The sequence below is a fragment of the Cherax quadricarinatus genome, chromosome 74 (genome assembly GCF_038502225.1).
Source record: "Cherax quadricarinatus isolate ZL_2023a chromosome 74, ASM3850222v1, whole genome shotgun sequence".
Taxonomy (NCBI): Eukaryota; Metazoa; Arthropoda; class Malacostraca; order Decapoda; family Parastacidae; genus Cherax; species Cherax quadricarinatus.
The window spans coordinates 20,853,004-20,874,305 of NC_091365.1; the positions used below are offsets into that span (position 1 = coordinate 20,853,004).

Consider the following 21,302-nt stretch of genomic DNA (forward strand, 5'->3'; position numbering starts at 1 on the left):
CCACTGCTGCAAGTCCTCTCTTGTCTTCCATTAGTACACCTCAGTCATATCCCACCAAGCTCTACGCCATTCCAGAGGATGCAGATACTTGCAATAAACTTTTTTATCCTTCTCTGTGTATCTTCCAGCGTATTTATGCCCATTCTATCTTACAGTGACCAGAATTGCTCAGGCTTAGAACTTTGCAATTATCTACATTAAACTGCTTCCGCCACTTTTCCGACCACTGCAGCAGTTAATGAAGATCTTTGTGTAATGTTCTAATGTCCTCATCAGAATTAATCTGATGGCCTATTTCAGTGTCTTCCACAAACTTTCTTATGTTGCTTTTGATTCCTACATCTATGTCGTTTATGCATAATGTAAACAACAAAGGTCAGAACATTGATCCCTGTGGAACACCTCTTGTGACGCATCCAAACTCAGATTTCTTTCCATTTATGTAAACTCTTGGTTGCGTATCTGCCAACCATGATTCCACCCAGGAAAAATTTCCACTCCTATTCCCTGTGCGTCTAACTTCCTCACCAATCTCCGGTGTGGCTGGAACTCTGTCAGAAGCCCTTCTCAAATCCGTATACTCAATATTCATTGCCAGGATCTACCCCCTCAAGTACCTTAGTGTAGTCAGTAGTCAGTGTAGCTCATAAACATCACTTGGTGTAGTATACATTGTTACACTTAAATTGATCACAAAGTAATTGAGTAGTATTACATTTTGGTTATAACTACGAAGAGTTTCGAAAGTTTCAATACTCTCGGAGCCCGGCCATGGGCCAGGCTCGTCTGGTGCTTGCCTGGTCAACCAGGCTGTTGCTGCTGGAGGCCTGCTGTCCCACAAATCCATCACAGCCTAGTTGATTTGGCACCTGGTGAAGATATTTGTCCAGTTTCCTCTTGAAGGCTTCTACAGTTGTTCCAGCAGTTTTTCTGATATCTTCTGGTAAGATGTTGAATAGTCTTGGACCCTGAATGTTGATGTAGTGTTCCCTTATTGTTTCCGCAACACCCCTACTCTTTACTGGGTTTGTTGATCATAATCACTTGGTGTTACACTGTGATTGATGAAGATAACTTGGTGCAATGTACAGTGTTACACTGTGATTGATGAAGATAACTTGGTGCAATGTACAGTGTTACACTGTGATTGATGAAGATAACTTGGTGCAATGTACAGTGTTACACTGTGATTGATGAAGATAACTTGGTGCAATGTACAGTGTTACACTGTGATTGATGAAGATAACTTGGTGCAATGTACAGTGTTACACTGTGATTGATGAAGATAACTTGGTGCAATGTACAGTGTTACACTGTGATTGATGAAGATAACTTGGTGCAATGTACAGTGTTACACTGTGATTGATGAAGATTACTTAGATCAATATACAGTGTTACACTGTGATTGATGAAGATAACTTGGTATAATGTGCAGTGTTCTGCAGTAGCTGATCACAGTCATTTATGTATGTGCAGTGTTACACTGTAACTGATCATAATCTCTTAGTGTAGTGTACAGTCTTACAGTGTAGACGAACATAAGTATACTGGGTGTAATGATCAGTGTTGCAGTGTAGCTGGTGAGTGGGGATGAGCTGGGAGCTAATAAAAGCATTATCCCGGTACAGGGATTACCTGATTTCGTTTCGTGGTCATCTGAGTGACGTGCCAAAGCTGCCTCCAAATCTAATGATGCTGTACTTAGCTGTAGTGAGTGATGACCACGCTCGCCGCCTCCTGCCTCAGCTACACACTGTGGTACCCGGACTACACTACCTTGATGACTTAGGTGAGTACTGCACTGTAAGTGGTGGTGCCACTGATGGCACTGAGTGTGGTGAACTGAGTACTGATGGCACTGAGTGTGGTGAACTGAGTACTGATGGTACTGAGTGTGGTGAACTGAGTACTGATGGCACTAAGTGTGGTGAATTGAGTATTGATGGTACTGATTGTTATGAACTTAGTACAATGGCACTGAGAGTAGTGAATTGAGTGCTAATGGTACTAAATTGTTGTGAACTGAGCACTGATAGTACTGATGTGAACTGAGTACTGATGGTACTGATTGTTATGAACTGAATACTGATAGCCCTGAGTATGGTGAACTGAGTACTGATGATACTGGTTATTATGAACTAAGTACTGATGGTACTGATTGTTGTGAACCGAGTACTGATGGCGCTGATTGTTGAGAACTGAGTACTGATAGCACTGATTGTTGAGAACTGAGTACTGATAGCACTGATTGTTGAGAACTGAGTACTGATGGTACTGATTGTTGTGAACCGAGTACTGATGGCGCTGATTGTTGAGAACTGAGTACTGATAGCACTGATTGTTGAGAACTGAGTACTGATAGCACTGATTGTTGAGAACTGAGTACTGATGGTACTGATTGTTGTGAACCGAGTACTGATGGCGCTGATTGTTGAGAACTGAGTACTGATAGCACTGATTGTTGAGAACTGAGTACTGATAGCACTGATTGTTGAGAACTGAGTACTGATGGTACTGATTGTTGTGAACCGAGTACTGATGGCGCTGATTGTTGAGAACTGAGTACTGATAGCACTGATTGTTGAGAACTGAGTACTGATAGCACTGATTGTTGAGAACTGAGTACTGATGGTACTGATTGTTGAGAACTGAGTATTGATGGCACTGATTGTTGAGAACTGAGTACTGATGGCACTGATTGTTGAGAACTGAGTACTGATAGCACTGATTGTTGAGAACTGAGTACTGAAGGCGCTGATTGTTGAGAACTGAGTACTGATGGCACTGATTGTTGAGAACTGAGTACTGATGGCACTGATTGTTGAGAACTGAGTACTGATGGCACTCATTGTTGAGAACTGAGTACAGATGGTGCTGATTGTTGAGAACTGAGTACAGATGGCAATGATTGTTGAGAACTGAGTACTGATGGCACTGATTGTTGAGAACTGAGTACTGATGGCACGGATTGTTGAGAACTGAGTGCTGATGGCACTGATTGTTGAGAACTGAGTACTGATGGCACTGATTGTTGAGAACTGAGTACTGATGGCACTGATTGTTGAGAACTGAGCACTGATGGCACTGATTGTTGAGAACTGAGTACTGATGGCACTGATTGTTGAGAACTGAGTACTGAAGGCACTCATTGTTGAGAATTGAGTACTGATGGCACTGATTGTTAAGAACTGAGTACTGATGGCAATGATTGTTGAGAACTGAGTACTCATGGCACTGATTGTTGAGAACTGAGTACTGATGGCGCTGATTGTTGAGAACTGAGTACTGATGGCACTGATTGTTGAGAACTGAGTACTGATCGCACTGATTGTTGAGAACTGAGTACTGATGGCACTGATTGTTGTGAACTGAGTACTGATGGTGCTGATTGTTGAGAACTGAGTACTGATGGCACTGATTGTTGAGAACTGAGTACTGAGGGCACTGACTGTTGAGACCTGAGTACTGATGGCACGGATTGTTGATAACTCAGTACTGATGGCGCTGATTGTTGAGAATTGAGTACTGATGGCACTGTTGAGAACTGAGTACTGATGGCACGGATTGTTGAGAACTGAGTACTGATGGTGCTGATTGTTGAGAAGTGAGTACTGATGGCGCTGATTGTTGAGAACTGAGTACTGATGGCACTGATTATTGAGAACTGAGTACTGATGGCACTGATTGTTGAGAACTGAGTACTGATGGCACGGATTGTTGAGAACTGAGTACTGATGGTGATGATTGTTGAGAACTGAGTACTGATGGCGCTGATTGTTGAGAACTGAGTACTGATGGCACTGATTATTGAGAACTGAGTACTGATTGTGCTGATTGTTGAGAATTGAGTACTGATGGCACTGATTGTTGAGAACTGAGTACTGATGGCACTGATTGTTGAGAACTGAGTACTGATGGCACTGATTGTTGAGAAATGAGTACTGGTGGCACTGATTGTTGAGAACTGAGTACTGATGGCACTGATTGTTGAGAACTGAGTACTGATGGCAGTGATTGTTGAGAACTGAGTACTGATGGTGCTGATTGTTTAGAAATGAGTACTGATGGCAGTGATTATTGAGAACTGAGTAGTGATGGCACTGGTTGTTGAGAACTGAGTACTGATGGCACTGATTGTTGAGAACTGAGTACTGATGGCACTGTTTGTTGAGAACTGAGTCCTGATGGCACTGATTGTTGATAACTGAGTACTGATGGCACTGATTGTTGAGAACTGACCACTGATGGCACTGTTTGTTGAGAACTGAGTACTAATGGCACTGATTGTTGAGAACTGAGTACTGATGGCACTGATTGCTGAGAATTGAGTACTGATGGCACTGATTGTTGAGAACTGAGTACTGATGGCACTGACTGTTGAGAACTGAGTACTGATGGCACTGTTTGTTGAGAACTGAGTCCTGATGGCACTGATTGTTGATAACTGAGTACTGATGGCACTGATTGTTGAGAACTGACCACTGATGGCACTGTTTGTTGAGAACTGAGTACTGATGGCACTGATTGTTGAGAACTGAGTACTGATGGCACTGATTGCTGAGAATTGAGTACTGATGGCACTGATTGTTGAGAACTGAGTACTGATGGCACTGACTGTTGAGAACTGAGTACTGATGGCACTGTTTAGAACTGAGTACTGATGACACTGATTGTTGAGAACTGAGTACTGATGGCACTGATTGTTGAGAACTGAGTACTTATGGTGCTGATCGTTGAGAAGTCAGTACTGATGGCACTGATCGTTGAGAACTGAGTACTGATGGTGCTGATTGTTGATAACTGAGTACTGATGGCACTGATTGTTGAGAACTGAGTACTGATGGCACTCATTGTTGAGAACTTAGTACTGATTGCACTGATTGTTGAGAACTGAGTACTGATAGCACTGATTGTTGAGAACTGAGTACTGGTGGCACTGATTGTTGAGTACTGATGGCACTGATTGTTGAGAACTGAGTACTGATGGCACTGATTGTTGAGAATTGAGTACTGATGGCACTGTTTGTTTAGAACTCAGTACTTATGGTGTTGATTGTTGAGAACTGAGTAATGATGGCACTGATTGTTGAGAACTGAGTACTGATGGCACTGATTGTTGAAAACTGAGTACTGATGGCACTGATTGTTGAGAACTGAGTACTGATGGCACTGATTGTTGAGAATTGAGTACTGATGGTGCTGATTGTTGAGAACTGAGTATTGATGGCACTGATTGTTGAGAACTGAGTACTGATGGCACTGATTGTTGAGAACTGAGTACTGATGGTGCTGATTGTTGAGAACTGAGTACTGATGGCACTGTTGAGAACTGAGTACTGATGGCACTGATTGTTGAGAACTGAGTACTGATGGCACTGATTGTTGAGAACTGAGTACCGATGGCACTGATTGTTGAGAACTGAGTACTGATCGCTCTGATTGTTGAGAACTGTGTACTGATGGCGATGATTGTTGAGAACTGAGTATTGATAGCACTGATTGTTGAGAACTGAGTACTGATGGCACTCATTGTTGAGAACTGAGTACTGATGGCACTGACTGTTGAGAACTGAGTACTGATGGCACTGATTGTTGAGAACTGAGTACTGATGGCTCTGATTGTTGAGAACTGAGTACTGATGGCACTGATTGTTGAGAACTGAGTACTGATGGCACTGATTGTTGAGAACTGAGTACTGATGGCACTGATTGTTGAGAACTGAGTACTGGTGGCACTGATTGTTGAGAACTGAGTACTGATGGCACTGATTGTTGAGAACTGAGCACTGATGGCACTCATTGTTGAGAATTGAGTACTGATGGCACTGATTGTTGAGAACTGGGTACTGATGGCACTGATTGTTGAGAACTGAGCACTGATGGCACTGATTGTTGAGAACTGAGTACTGATGGCACTGATTGTTGAGAACTGAGTACTGATTGCATTCATTGTTGAGAATTGAGTACTGATGGCACTGTTGAGAACTGAGTACTGATGGCACTGATTGATGAGAACTGAGTACTGATGGCAATGATTGTTGAGAACTGAGTACTGATGGCATTGATTGTTGAGAACTGAGTACTGATGGCACTGATTGTTGAGAACTGAGCACTGATGGCACTGATTGTTGAGAACTGAGCACTGATGGCACTGATTGTTGAGAACTGAGTACTGATTGCACTGATTGTTGAGAACGGAGAACTGATGGCACTGATTGTTGAGAACTGAGTACTGATGGCATTGATTGTTGAGAACAGAGTACTGATGGCACTGATTGTTGAGAACTGAGTACTGATGGCACTGATTGTTGAGAACTGAGTACTGATGGCACTGATTGTTGAGAACTGAGTACTGATGGCACTGAATGTTGAGAACTGAGTACTGATGGCACTGATTGTTGAGAACTGTGCACTGATGGCGCTGATTGTTGAGAACTGAGCACTGATGGCACTGATTGTTGAGAACTGAGTACTGATGGCACTCATTGTTGAGAATTGTGTACTGATGGCACTGATTGAGAACTGAGTACTGATGGCACTGATTGTTGAGAAATTAGTACTGATGGCACTGATTGTTGAGAACTGTGTACTGATGGCACTGATTGTTGAGAACTGAGTACTGATGGCACTGATTGTTGAGAACTGAGTACTGATGGTACTGATTGTTGAGAACTGAGTACTGATGGTGCTGATTGTTGAGAACTGAGTACTGATGGCAGTGATTGTTGAGAACTGAGTACTGATGGCACTGATTGTTGAGAACTGAGTACTGATGGCTCTGATTTTTGAGAACTGAGTACTGATGGTGCAGATTGTTGAGAACTGAGTACTGATGGCACTGATTGTTGAGAACTGAGTACTGATGGCACTGATTGTTGAGAACTGAGTACTTATGGCACTGATTGTTGAGAACTGAGTACTGATGGCACTGATTGTTGAGAACTGAGTACTGATGGCACTGATTGTTGAGAAATTAGTACTGATGTCACTGATTGTTGAGAAATGAGTACTGATGGCACTGATTGTGAACTGAATACTGATGGTACTGATTGTTGAGAACTGAGTACTGATGGTATTGATTGTTGAGAACTGAGTACTGATGGTGCTGATTGTTGAGAACTGAGTACTGATGGCACTCATTGTTGAGAATTGTGTACTGATGGCACTGATTGAGAACTGAGTACTGATGGCACTGATTGTTGAGAAATTAGTACTGATGGCACTGATTGTTGAGAACTGTGTACTGATGGCACTGATTGTTGAGAACTGAGTACTGATGGCACTGATTGTTGAGAACTGAGTACTGATGGTACTGATTGTTGAGAACTGAGTACTGATGGTGCTGATTGTTGAGAACTGAGTACTGATGGCAGTGATTGTTGAGAACTGAGTACTGATGGCACTGATTGTTGAGAACTGAGTACTGATGGCTCTGATTTTTGAGAACTGAGTACTGATGGTGCAGATTGTTGAGAACTGAGTACTGATGGCACTGATTGTTGAGAACTGAGTACTGATGGCACTGATTGTTGAGAACTGAGTACTTATGGCACTGATTGTTGAGAACTGAGTACTGATGGCACTGATTGTTGAGAACTGAGTACTGATGGCACTGATTGTTGAGAAATTAGTACTGATGTCACTGATTGTTGAGAAATGAGTACTGATGGCACTGATTGTGAACTGAATACTGATGGTACTGATTGTTGAGAACTGAGTACTGATGGTATTGATTGTTGAGAACTGAGTACTGATGGTGCTGATTGTTGAGAACTGAGTACTGATGGCAGTGATTGTTGAGAAGTGAGTACTGACGGCACTGAGTGTTGAGAACTGAGTACTATTGGCACTGATTGTTGAGAACTGAGCACTGATGGCACTGATTATTGAGAACTGAGTACTGATGGCACTGATTGTTGAGAACTGAGTACTGATGGTACTGATTGTTGAGAACTGAGTACTGATGGTACTGATTGTTGAGAACTGAGTACTGATGGTGCTGATTGTTGAGAACTGAGTACTGATGGCAGTGATTGTTGAGAACTGAGTACTGATGGCACTGATTGTTGAGAACTGAGTACTGATGGCTCTGATTTTTGAGAACTGAGTACTGATGGTGCAGATTGTTGAGAACTGAGTACTGATGGCACTGATTGTTGAGAACTGAGTACTGATGGCACTGATTGTTGAGAACTGAGTACTTATGGCACTGATTGTTGAGAACTGAGTACTGATGGCACTGATTGTTGAGAACTGAGTACTGATGGCACTGATTGTTGAGAAATTAGTACTGATGTCACTGATTGTTGAGAAATGAGTACTGATGGCACTGATTGTGAACTGAATACTGATGGTACTGATTGTTGAGAACTGAGTACTGATGGTATTGATTGTTGAGAACTGAGTACTGATGGTGCTGATTGTTGAGAACTGAGTACTGATGGCACTCATTGTTGAGAATTGTGTACTGATGGCACTGATTGAGAACTGAGTACTGATGGCACTGATTGTTGAGAAATTAGTACTGAGGGCACTGATTGTTGAGAACTGTGTACTGATGGCACTGATTGTTGAGAACTGAGTACTGATGGCACTGATTGTTGAGAACTGAGTACTGATGGTACTGATTGTTGAGAACTGAGTACTGATGGTGCTGATTGTTGAGAACTGAGTACTGATGGCAGTGATTGTTGAGAACTGAGTACTGATGGCACTGATTGTTGAGAACTGAGTACTGATGGCTCTGATTTTTGAGAACTGAGTACTGATGGTGCAGATTGTTGAGAACTGAGTACTGATGGCACTGATTGTTGAGAACTGAGTACTGATGGCACTGATTGTTGAGAACTGAGTACTTATGGCACTGATTGTTGAGAACTGAGTACTGATGGCACTGATTGTTGAGAACTGAGTACTGATGGCACTGATTGTTGAGAAATTAGTACTGATGTCACTGATTGTTGAGAAATGAGTACTGATGGCACTGATTGTGAACTGAATACTGATGGTACTGATTGTTGCGAACTGAGTACTGATGGTATTGATTGTTGAGAACTGAGTACTGATGGTGCTGATTGTTGAGAACTGAGTACTGATGGCACTCATTGTTGAGAATTGTGTACTGATGGCACTGATTGAGAACTGAGTACTGATGGCACTGATTGTTGAGAAATTAGTACTGATGGCACTGATTGTTGAGAACTGTGTACTGATGGCACTGATTGTTGAGAACTGAGTACTGATGGCACTGATTGTTGAGAACTGAGTACTGATGGTACTGATTGTTGAGAACTGAGTACTGATGGTGCTGATTGTTGAGAACTGAGTACTGATGGCAGTGATTGTTGAGAACTGAGTACTGATGGCACTGATTGTTGAGAACTGAGTACTGATGGCTCTGATTTTTGAGAACTGAGTACTGATGGTGCAGATTGTTGAGAACTGAGTACTGTTGGCACTGATTGTTGAGAACTGAGTACTGATGGCACTGATTGTTGAGAACTGAGTACTTATGGCACTGATTGTTGAGAACTGAGTACTGATGGCACTGATTGTTGAGAACTGAGTTCTGATGGCACTGATTGTTGAGAAATTAGTACTGATGTCACTGATTGTTGAGAAATGAGTACTGATGGCACTGATTGTGAACTGAATACTGATGGTACTGATTGTTGAGAACTGAGTACTGATGGTATTGATTGTTGAGAACTGAGTACTGATGGTGCTGATTGTTGAGAACTGAGTACTGATGGCAGTGATTGTTGAGAAGTGAGTACTGACGGCACTGAGTGTTGAGAACTGAGTACTATTGGCACTGATTGTTGAGAACTGAGCACTGATGGCACTGATTATTGAGAACTGAGTACTGATGGCACTGATTATTGAGAACTGAGTACTGATGGCACTCATTGTTGAGAATTGAGTACTGATGGCACTGATTGTTGAGAACTGAGTACTGATGGCACTGATTGTTGAGAACTGAGTACTGATGGCACTGATTGTTGAGAACTGAGCACAGATGGCACTCATTGTTGAGAACTGAGTACTGATGGCACTCATTGTTGAGAATTGGGTACTCGTGGCACTGATTGTTAAGAACTGAGTACTGATGGCACTGATTGTTGAGAACTGAGTACTGATGGCACTGATTGTTGAGAACTGAGTACTGATGGCGCTGATTGTTGAGAACTGAGTACTGATGGCACTGATTGTTGAGAACTGAGTACTGATGGCACTGATTGTTGAGAACTGAGTACTGATGGCACTGATTGTTGAGAACTGATTACTGATGGCACTGATTGTTGAGAACTGAGTACTGATGGCACTGATTGTTGAGAACTGAGTACTGATGGCACTGATTGTTGAGAACTGAGTACTGATGACACTGATTGTTGAGAACTGAGTACTGATGGCACTGATTGTTGAGAACTGAGTACTGATGGCACTGATTGTTGAGAACTGAGTTCAGATGGCTCTTTTTGTTGAGAACTGAGTACTGATGGCACTGATTGTTGAGAACTGAGTACTGATGGCACTAATTGTTGAGAACTGAGTACTGATGGCACTGATTGTTGAGAACTGAATACTGATGGCACTGATTGTTGAGAACTAAGTACTGATGGCACTGATTGTTGAGAACTGAGGACTGATGGCAGTGATTGTTGAGAACTGAGTACTGATGGCACTGATTGTTGAGAACTGAGTACTGATGGCACTGATTGTTGAGAACTGAGTACTGATGGCACTGATTGTTGAGAACAGAGTACTGATGGCACTGATTGTTGAGAACTGAGTACTGATGGTGCTGATTGTTGAGAACTGAGTACTGATGGCAGTGATTGTTGAGAACTGAGTACTGATGGCACTGATTGTTGAGAACTGAGTACTGATGGCACTGATTGTTGAGAATTGAGTACTGATGGCACTGTTTGTTTAGAACTGAGTACTTATGGTGTTGATTGTTGAGAACTGAGTAATGATGGCACTGATTGTTGAGAACTGAGTACTGATGGCACTGATTGTTGAAAACTGAGTACTGATGGCACTGATTGTTGAGAACTGAGTACTGATGGCACTGATTGTTGAGAACTGAGTACTGATGGCACTGATTGTTGAGAATTGAGTACTGATGGTGCTGATTCTTGAGAACTGAGTATTGATGGCACTGATTGTTGAGAACTGAGTACTGATGGCACTGATTGTTGAGAACTGAGTACTGATGGTGCTGATTGTTGAGAACTGAGTACTGATGGCACTGTTGAGAACTGAGTACTGATGGCACTGATTGTTGAGAACTGAGTACTGATGGCACTGATTGTTGAGAACTGAGTACCGATGGCACTGATTGTTGAGAACTGAGTACTGATCGCTCTGATTGTTGAGAACTGTGTACTGATGGCGATGATTGTTGAGAACTGAGTACTGATAGCACTGATTGTTGAGAACTGAGTACTGATGGCACTCATTGTTGAGAACTGAGTACTGATGGCACTGACTGTTGAGAACTGAGTACTGATGGCACTGATTGTTGAGATCTGAGTACTGATGGCTCTGATTGTTGAGAACTGAGTACTGATGGCACTGATTGTTGAGAACTGAGTACTGATGGCACTGATTGTTGAGAACTGAGTACTGATGGCACTGATTGTTGAGAACTGAGTACTGGTGGCACTGATTGTTGAGAACTGAGTACTGATGGCACTGATTATTGAGAACTGAGCACTGATGGCACTCATTGTTGAGAATTGAGTACTGATGGCACTGATTGTTGAGAACTGGGTACTGATGGCACTGATTGTTGAGAACTGAGCACTGATGGCACTGATTGTTGAGAACTGAGTACTGATGGCACTGATTGTTGAGAACTGAGTACTGATTGCATTCATTGTTGAGAATTGAGTACTGATGGCACTGTTGAGAACTGAGTACTGATGGCACTGATTGATGAGAACTGAGTACTGATGGCAATGATTGTTGAGAACTGAGTACTGATGGCATTGATTGTTGAGAACTGAGTACTGATGGCACTGATTGTTGAGAACTGAGCACTGATGGCACTGATTGTTGAGAACTGAGTACTGATGGCACTGATTGTTGAGAACTGAGCACTGATGGCACTGATTGTTGAGAACTGAGCACTGATGGCACTGATTGTTGAGAACTGAGTACTGATGGCACTCATTGTTGAGAATTGTGTACTGATGGCACTGATTGAGAACTGAGTACTGATGGCACTGATTGTTGAGAAATTAGTACTGATGGCACTGATTGAGAACTGTGTACTGATGGCACTGATTGTATAGAACTGAGTACTGATGGCACTGATTGTTGAGAACTGAGTACTGATGGTACTGATTGTTGAGAACTGAGTACTGATGGTGCTGATTGTTGAGAACTGAGTACTGATGGCAGTGATTGTTGAGAACTGAGTACTGATGGCACTGATTGTTGAGAACTGAGTACTGATGGTGCTGATTGTTGAGAACTGAGTACTGATGGCACTGATTGTTGAGAACTGAGTACTGATGGCACTGATTTTTGAGAACTGAGTACTGATGGTGCAGATTGTTGAGAACTGAGTACTGATGGCACTGATTGTTGAGAACTGAGTACTGATGGCACTGATTGTTGAGAACTGAGTACTTATGGCACTGATTGTTGAGAACTGAGTACTGATGGCACTGATTGTTGAGAACTGAGTACTGATGGCACTGATTGTTGAGAAATTAGTACTGATGTCACTGATTGTTGAGAAATGAGTACTGATGGCACTGATTGTGAACTGAATACTGATGGTACTGATTGTTGAGAACTGAGTACTGATGGTATTGATTGTTGAGAACTGAGTACTGATGGTGCTGATTGTTGAGAACTGAGTACTGATGGCAGTGATTGTTGAGAAGTGAGTACTGATGGCACTGAGTGTTGAGAACTGAGTACTATTGGCACTGATTGTTGAGAACTGAGCACTGATGGCACTGATTATTGAGAACTGAGTACTGATGGCACTGATTGTTGAGAACTGAGTACTGATGGCACTCATTGTTGAGAATTGAGTACTGATGGCACTGATTGTTGAGAACTGAGTGCTGATGGCACTGATTGTTGAGAAATTAGTACTGATGGCACTGATTGTTGAGAACTGAGTACTGATGGCACTGATTGTTGAGAACTGAGTACTGATGGCACTGATTGTTGAGAAGTGAGTACTGATGGCACTGATTGTTGAGAACTGAGCACTGATGGCACTGATTGTTGAGAACTGAGTACTGATGGCACTCATTGTTGAGAATTGGGTACTCATGGCACTGATTGTTAAGAACTGAGTACTGATGGCACTGATTGTTGAGAACTGAGTACTGATGGCACTGATTGTTGAGAACTGAGTACTGATGGCGCTGATTGTTGAGAACTTAGTACTGATGGCACTGATTGTTGAGAACTGAGTACTGATGGCACTGATTGTTGAGAACAGAGTACTGATGGCACTGATTGTTGAGAACTGATTACTGATGGCACTGATTGTTGAGAACTGAGTACTGATGGCACTGATTGTTGAGAACTGAGTACTGATGGCACTGATTGTTGAGAACTGAGTACTGATGACACTGATTGTTGAGAACTGAGTACTGATGGCACTGATTGTTGAGAACTGAGTACTGATGGCACTGATTGTTGAGAACTGAGTTCTGATGGCACTTTTTGTTGAGAACTGAGTACTGATGGCACTGATTGCTGAGAACTGAGTACTGATGGCACTGATTGTTGAGAACTGAGTACTGATGGCACTGATTGTTGAGAACTGAATACTGATGGCACTGATTGTTGAGAACTGAGTACTGATGGCACTGATTGTTGAGAACTGAGTACTGATTGTTGAGAACTGAGGACTGATGGCAGTGATTGTTGAGAACTGAGTACTGATGGCACTGATTGTTGAGAACTGAGTACTGATGGCACTGATTGTTGAGAACTGAGTACCGATGGCACTGTGCTAGTGTTGGTCCTAGAGAATAAATGTATGGCTTCATTTTTCTCTCTGATGGTGTTACTGATGAAGCTAATGCTAGTGCTAATAGTAATGCTAGTTCTAGCGCTAGTAACAATGCTAGTAGTAATACTAGTAATAATGTTAGTATTAATGTTAGTAACAATGCTAGCAATAATGCTAATAGTAATGGTAGTAGTAATGCTAATAGTAATGCTAGTAGTAATGCTGGTAATAATGCTAGTAGTAATGCTAGTAGTAATGCTGGTAATAATGCTAGTAGTAATGCTAGCAGTAATGCTGGTAATAATGCTAGTAGTAATGCTAGTAGTAATGCAAGTAGCAATGCTGCTAATAGTAATGCTAGTAATAATGTTAGTGCTAATGCTAGTAACAATGCTAGTAATAATGCTACTAGTAATGCTGGTAATAATGCTAGTAATGTTAATACTATTGCTAGTAACAATTCTAGTAATAATGCTAATAGTAATGCTAGTAGCAATATAACCCGTTTGTTTGGTGTTCTGGTAGCGGGGAGTAAATGATACGACTTCGGAGGATTCTTTCTTTATTGTTAAGTCGTGGTGGGTACACAGGCTTGTGTGTTGTGCCCATGGCCCGGGCAGGGCCATCCCACGAGAGAGAGTTAGGAGTAGGCCTTGTGTCTTCCTGCTAGGCCGCTGTGTGAGTGAGAGTGAGGCAAAGGCAGGCAGGCTGAAGTGGCAACGCCTATAGGTGGCAGCACCAGCATGGCGCGAAATATGAACTAAGCTGGCAGACAGCATAGGCTGTCTGTGCAGACAGTACAGGCTTCTACAGCAATGCAAGTAGTAATGCTAGTAGGACTGCTGGTAAAAATGCTAGTAATAATGCTAGTAATAATGCAAGTAATAATGCTAGTAATAATGCTAGTAAAAATGCTAGTAGTAATGCTAGTAATAATGCTGGTAATAATGCTAGTAGTAATGCTGGTAATAATGCTAATAATAATGCTAGTAGTAATGCTAGTAATAATGCTAGTAATAACGCTAGTAGTAATGCTAGTAATAATGATAGTAACAATGCTAATAGTAATGCTAGTAATAATGATAGTAATAATGCTAGTTATAATGCTAGTTATAATGCTAGTAATAATGCTAGTAAAAATGCTAGTAGTAATGCTAGTAATAATGCTGGTAATAATGCTAGTAGTAATGCTGGTAACAATGCTAATAATAATGCTAGTAGTCATGCTAGTAGTAATGCTAGTAATAATGGTAGTAATAATGCTAGTAGTAATGCTAGTAATAATGATAGTAACAATGCTAATAGTAATGCTAGTAATAATGCTATTAATGCTAGTAGTAATGATAGTAATAATGCTGGTGATAATGCTAGTAATAATGCTAGCAGTAACGGTGGTAATAATACTAGTAATAGTGCTAGTAATAATGCTAGTAATAATGCTAGTAATAATGCTAGTAGTAATGCTAGTAATAATGCTAGTAATAATGCTAGTAGTAATGCTAGTAATAATGTTACTACTAATGGTAGTAACAATGCTCGTAATGATGCTAGTAGTAATGCTACTGGTAATGCTAATAGTAATGCTGGTAATAATGCTAGTAATAATGCTAGTAATAATGCTAGTAGGTTCTGTCTCTTATTCTCTTGCTTCTTGGCTGGCCAAAACCCTCACTCCCTTTCTTGGTACTTTTTCTCCTGCCCACCTCCGTCACTCTCAAGACTTCATTGAACGGGTTCGCTCTCTCCCAACCTGTAAGATGCTTAGTCTTGACGTTGAGTCCCTCTTCACCAATGTCCCTCTTGATGATGTCCTTGATTTCCTTAGAGAGAAGGCCCATGAAGGGTTTCTTCATCTCCCTATCCCCACTGATGTCTTTCTTGATCTGATCCGCCTCTGTGTGGACTCTAACTCCTTTTCCTTCCAAGGGAAATATTATTCTCAAACCTTCGGTGTCGCTATGGGCTCTCCTCTCTCTCCTGTCCTTGTTAATCTTTACATGGAATACTTCGAGACTGTTCTTCTTCCTACCCTCGATGTGCAACCTTCACTCTGGCTCCGCTATGTGGATGACATCTTTGCTCTGTGGCCTCGTGACTCCAGTCTCTTCCAACCTTTTCTTGAAGCTCTTAATAATCTTGCCGCTTCCATTAAGTTTAAAGCTGAATGGGAATCTAATTCCTTGCTTCCTTTCCTTGATGTCCATGTCCACCGCTCAGATACAGGTTTTTCCTTTTCCATTTACCGTAAACCTATGCACAGTGGCATGTACATTCACTACTTTTCCTATCATGCTTCCCCTGTCAAGAAAAGTGTTCTTATCTCCCTCTTTCTCCGTGCCCTCCGCATCTGTGATCCTCAGTTCCTTCCAGCAGAAATTTCCACTCTTCATAATTCGTTCTCCCGTCTTGGCTACCCTTCCCATTTCATAGACTCTGCCCTCTCACGTGCTAAACGCAATTTCTTCTCTCCCAAACTCTCTACTCATGGGAACTCTTCTATCCTCTGCCTTCCCTACATTTCCGGTCTTTCTAATCTCAACAATTCTCTCCGTCCCTTAGACATCAAGCTTACCTTCCGCCAGACTAACACTCTTCGCACTAATCTCGTTCATACATCTCCTCCCTCTACAGATGTTCCTGGTGTCTACTCTATTTCTTGCTCCTCCTGTCCTCTTCAATACTTCGGAGAAACTGGTCGATCTCTTTCTGACAGACTTAGGGAGCACAAAAATAGTGTTAGGCTTGCCGACACTAACAATGCTCTTTTCTGTCAAGTCAGAGATCATAGCCATCCTATTGACTGGTCTTCTGCTAAAACTGTCTTCCCTACTTCCAACTCGAACAGTCGCCGTCTACTTGAATCCTCTCTAATACACAACTTTCCTTGTATGAACCTCAGCCCTGGCTTCGTCTCTGTAGATGCCTTCCTCTCCCACTACATTGTAAAATGCTCCAAACTTCAGAACACCCGTGACTTAACCTGAATCCTCATTTTTTCTTTTTCTTTTTCTTCTTCTTCCTCTTCCCCTTTCCTCTTTCCTTTTCTCCTCTGGGTTGTCTTTTTCTCTCTCCTGTCTCGTGTTTCTGTTCCTTCTTCATTTATTTCACCACTTCCCCTTTCACGCACCTCTGTGCGCTTGCTCTCCCTCTGTGGGCATCTAGCTCTCTTGCAGTGCTCCCCTTCCTTTTTATTTGACTAGCTCGTCTTCCTTATTTCCCACTTCTACCACTACCACTACTACTACCTCTTCTTCTACTACAACTACTGATGAAATTAAGACACATGTGCGGCGTCTGGTTGTCTTTGTTGTGGACGTTTCGCCCTCCAGTGGCTGGCTGGATGGCGAAACGTCTACGATGGGGATGCCCGGGTGTTGTGCATGTGTCTTAATTTCATCTTGTCGGTATTATATACTACTACTACTACTACTACTACTACCACCACCTCTTCCTGCCTATATATAGCCGTCCTGCTCCACCTCTGGTTAGTGTGACTTTGTCAATGGTCCAAGTCGGACCGAAACGTCGCCGTAAGCTTCTCTCTTTTATGTGCGGGTTATTTGTGTATCTTGCAGGAGTGAGGAAGAGTAAGTTGTGAGTGTGGGGGAAGTTCGTGAGGCAGTAGGTAAAATGAAAGGGGGTAAGGCAGCTGGGATTGATGGGATAAAGATAGAAATGTTAAAAGCAGGTGGGGATATAGTTTTGGAGTGGTTGGTGATATTATTTAATAAATGTATGGAAGAGGGTAAGGTACCTAGGGATTGGCAGAGAGCATGCATAGTTCCTTTGTATAAAGGTAAACGGGACAAAAGAGCGTGCAAAAATTATTGGGGAATAAGTCTGTTGAGTATACCTGGTAAAGTGTATGGAAGAGTTATTATTGAAAGAATTAAGAGTAAGACGGAGAATAGGATAGCAGATGAACAAGGAGGCTTTAGGAAAGATAGGGGGTGTGTGGATCAGGTGTTTACAGTGAAACATATAAGTGAACAGTATTTAGATAAGGCTAAAGTGGTTTTTGTGGCATTTATGGATTTGGAAAAGGCGTATGACAGGGTGGATAGGGGGGCAATGTGGCAGATGTTGCAGATATATGGTATAGGAGGTAGGTTACTGAAAGCAGTGAAGAGTTTTTACGAGGATAGTGAGGCTCAAGTTAGAGTATGTAGGAAAGAGGTAGATTATTTCCCAGTAAAATTAGGCCTTAGACAAGGATGTGTGATGTCACCGTGGTTGTTCAATATATTTATAGATGGGGTTGTAAGAAAAGTAAATGCGAGGGTCTTGGCAAGAGGTGTGGAGTTAAAATATAAAGAATCACACATAAAGTGGGAGTTGTCACTGTTGCTCTTTGCTGATGACACTGTGCTCTTGGGTGATTCTGAAGAGAAGTTGCAGAGGTTGGTGGATGAATTTCGTAGGGTATGTAAAAGAAGAAAATTAAAAGTGAATACAGGAAAGAGTAAGGCTATGAGGATAACAAAAAAGATTAGGTGATGAAAGATTGGATATCAGATTGGAGGGAGAGAGTATGGAGGAGGTGAATGTATTCAGATATTTGGAAGTGAACGTGTCAGCAGATGGGTCTATGAAAGATGAGGTGAATCATAGAATTGATAAGGGGAAAAGGGTAAGCGGTGCACTTAAGAGTCTGTGGAGCCAAATAACTTTGTCCTTGGAAGAAAAGAGGGGATTGTATGAGAGTATAGTTTTACCAACACTCCTGTATGAGTGTGAAGCATGGGTGATGAATGTTGCAGCGAGGAGAAGGCTGGAGGCAGTGGAGATGTCGTGTCGGAGTGCAATGTGTGGTGTGAATATAATGCAGAGAATTCGTAGTTTGGAAGTTAGGAGGAGGTGCGGGATTGCCAAAACTGTTGTCCAGAGGGCTGAGGAAGGGTTGTTGAGGTGGTTCGGACATGTAGAGAGAACGGAGCGAAACAGAATGACTTCAAGAGTGTATCAGTCTGTAGTGCAAGGAAGGCGGGATAGGGGTCAACCTATGAAAGGTTGGAGGGAGGGGGTAAAGGGGCTTTTGTGTGCGAGGGGCTTGGACTTCCAGTGGGCATGCGTGAGCGTGTTTGATAGGAGTGAATGGAGACAAATGGTTTTTAATACTTGACGTGCTGTTGGAGTGTGAGCAAAGTAACATTTATGAAGGGATTCAGGGAAACCGGCAGGCCGGACTTGAGTCCTGGAGATGGGAAGTACAGTGCCTGCACTCTGAAGGAGGGGTGTTAATGTTGCAGTTTAAAAACTGTAGTGTAAAGCACCCTTCTGGCAAGACAGTGATGGAGTGAATGATGGTGAAAATTTTTCTTTTTCGGGCCACCCTGCCTTGGTGGGAATCGGCCAGTGTGTTAATAAATAAAAAATATAAATCTCTGAGATTCATCTGTGTCTTCAGCTTCCAACTGTGTCCCCTTGTTACTGTGTCCAATCTCTGGAACATCCTGTCTTTGTCCACCTTGTCAATTCCTCTCAGTATTTTGTATGTCGTTATCATGTCCCCCCTATCTCTCCTGTCCTCCAGTGTCGTCAGGTTGATTTCCCTTAACCTCTCCTCGTAGGACATACCTCTTAGCTCTGGGACTAGTCTTGTTGCAAACCTTTGCACTTTCTCTAGTTTCTTTACGTGCTTGGCTAGGTGTGGGTTCCAAACTGGTGCCGCATACTCCAATATGGGCCTAACGTATACGGTGTACAGGGTCCTGAACGATTCCTTATTAAGATGTCGGAATGCTGTTCTGAGGTTTGCTAGGCGCCCATATGCTGCAGCAGTTATTTGGTTGATGTGTGCTTCAGGAGATGTGCCTGGTGTTATACTCACCCCAAGATCTTTTTCCTTGAGTGAGGTTTGTAGTCTCTGACCCCCTAGACTGTACTCCGTCTGCGGCCTTCTTTGCCCTTCCCCAATCTTCATGACTTTGCACTTGGTGGGATTGAACTCCAGGAGCCAATTGCTGGACCAGGTCTGCAGCCTGTCCAGATCCCTTTGTAGTTCTGCCTGGTCTTCGATCGAGTGTATTCTTCTCATCAACTTCACGTCATCTGCAAACAGGGACACCTCAGAGTCTATTCCTTCCGTCATGTCGTTCACAAATACCAGAAACAGCACTGGTCCTAGGACTGACCCCTGCGGGACCCCGCTGGTCACAGGTGCCCACTCTGACACCTCGCCACGTACCATGACTCGCTGCTGTCTTCCTGACAAGTATTCCCTGATCCATTGTAGTGCCTTCCCTGTTATCCCTGCTTGGTCCTCCAGTTTTTGCACCAATCTCTTGTGTGGAACTGTGTCAAACGCCTTCTTGCAGTCCAAGAAAATGCAATCCACCCACCCCTCTCTCTCTTGTCTTACTGCTGTCACCATGTCATAGAACTCCAGTAGGTTTGTGACACAGGATTTCCCGTCCCTGAAACCATGCTGGCTGCTGTTGATGAGATCATTCCTTTCTAGGTGTTCCACCACTCTTCTCCTGATAATCTTCTCCATGATTTTGCATACTATACATGTCAGTGACACTGGTCTGTAGTTTAATGCTTCATGTCTGTCTCCTTTTTTAAAGATTGGGACTACATTTGCTGTCTTCCATGCCTCAGGCAATCTCCCTGTTTCGATAGATGTATTGAATATTGTTGTTAGGGGTACACATAGCGCCTCTGCTCCCTCTCTCAATACCCATGGGGAGATGTTATCTGGCCCCATTGCCTTTGAGGTATCTAGCTCACTCAGAAGCCTCTTCACTTCTTCCTCGGTTGTGTGCACTGTGTCCAGCACTTGGTGGTGTGCCCCACCTCTCCGTCTTTCTGGAGTCCCTTCTGTCTCCTCTGTGAACACCTCTTTGAATCTCTTGTTGAGTTCTTCACATACTTCACGGTCATTTCCTGTTGTCTCTCCTCCTTCCTTCCTTAGCCTGATTACCTGGTCCTTGACTGTTGTTTTCCTCCTGATGTGGCTGTACAACAGTTTTGGGTCAGATTTGGCTTTCGCTGCTATGTCATTTTCATATTGTCTTTGGGCCTCCCTTCTTATCTGTGCATATTCGTTTCTGGCTCTACGACTGTTCTCCTTATTCTCCTGGGTCCTTTGCCTTCTATATTTCTTCCATTCCCTAGCACACTTGGTTTTTGCCTCCCTGCACCTTTGGGTAAACCATGGGCTCATCCTGGCTTTTTCATTACTCCTGTTACCCTTGGGTACAAACCTCTCCTCAGCCTCCTTGCATTTTGTTGCTACATATTCCATCATCTCATTAACTGGCTTCCCTGCCAGTTCTCTGTCCCACTGAACCCCGTTCAGGTAGTT

The 21,302-nt window shown here is 42.7% G+C and overlaps 1 protein-coding gene across 3 annotated transcripts in view; it reads left to right on the forward strand.

Annotated features, from left to right (window-relative positions):
• LOC128700109 (uncharacterized) overlaps window positions 1-21,302 on the forward strand; it is a 150,793-nt gene that overhangs the window by 57,375 nt on the left and 72,116 nt on the right. For all 3 annotated transcript variants that reach the window (XM_070100822.1, XM_070100823.1, XM_070100820.1), the window contains exon 3: window positions 1,629-1,789. In XM_070100822.1, the coding sequence (XP_069956923.1) occupies window positions 1,629-1,789 (161 nt within the window). The remainder of the gene's footprint in view (window positions 1-1,628; window positions 1,790-21,302) is intronic.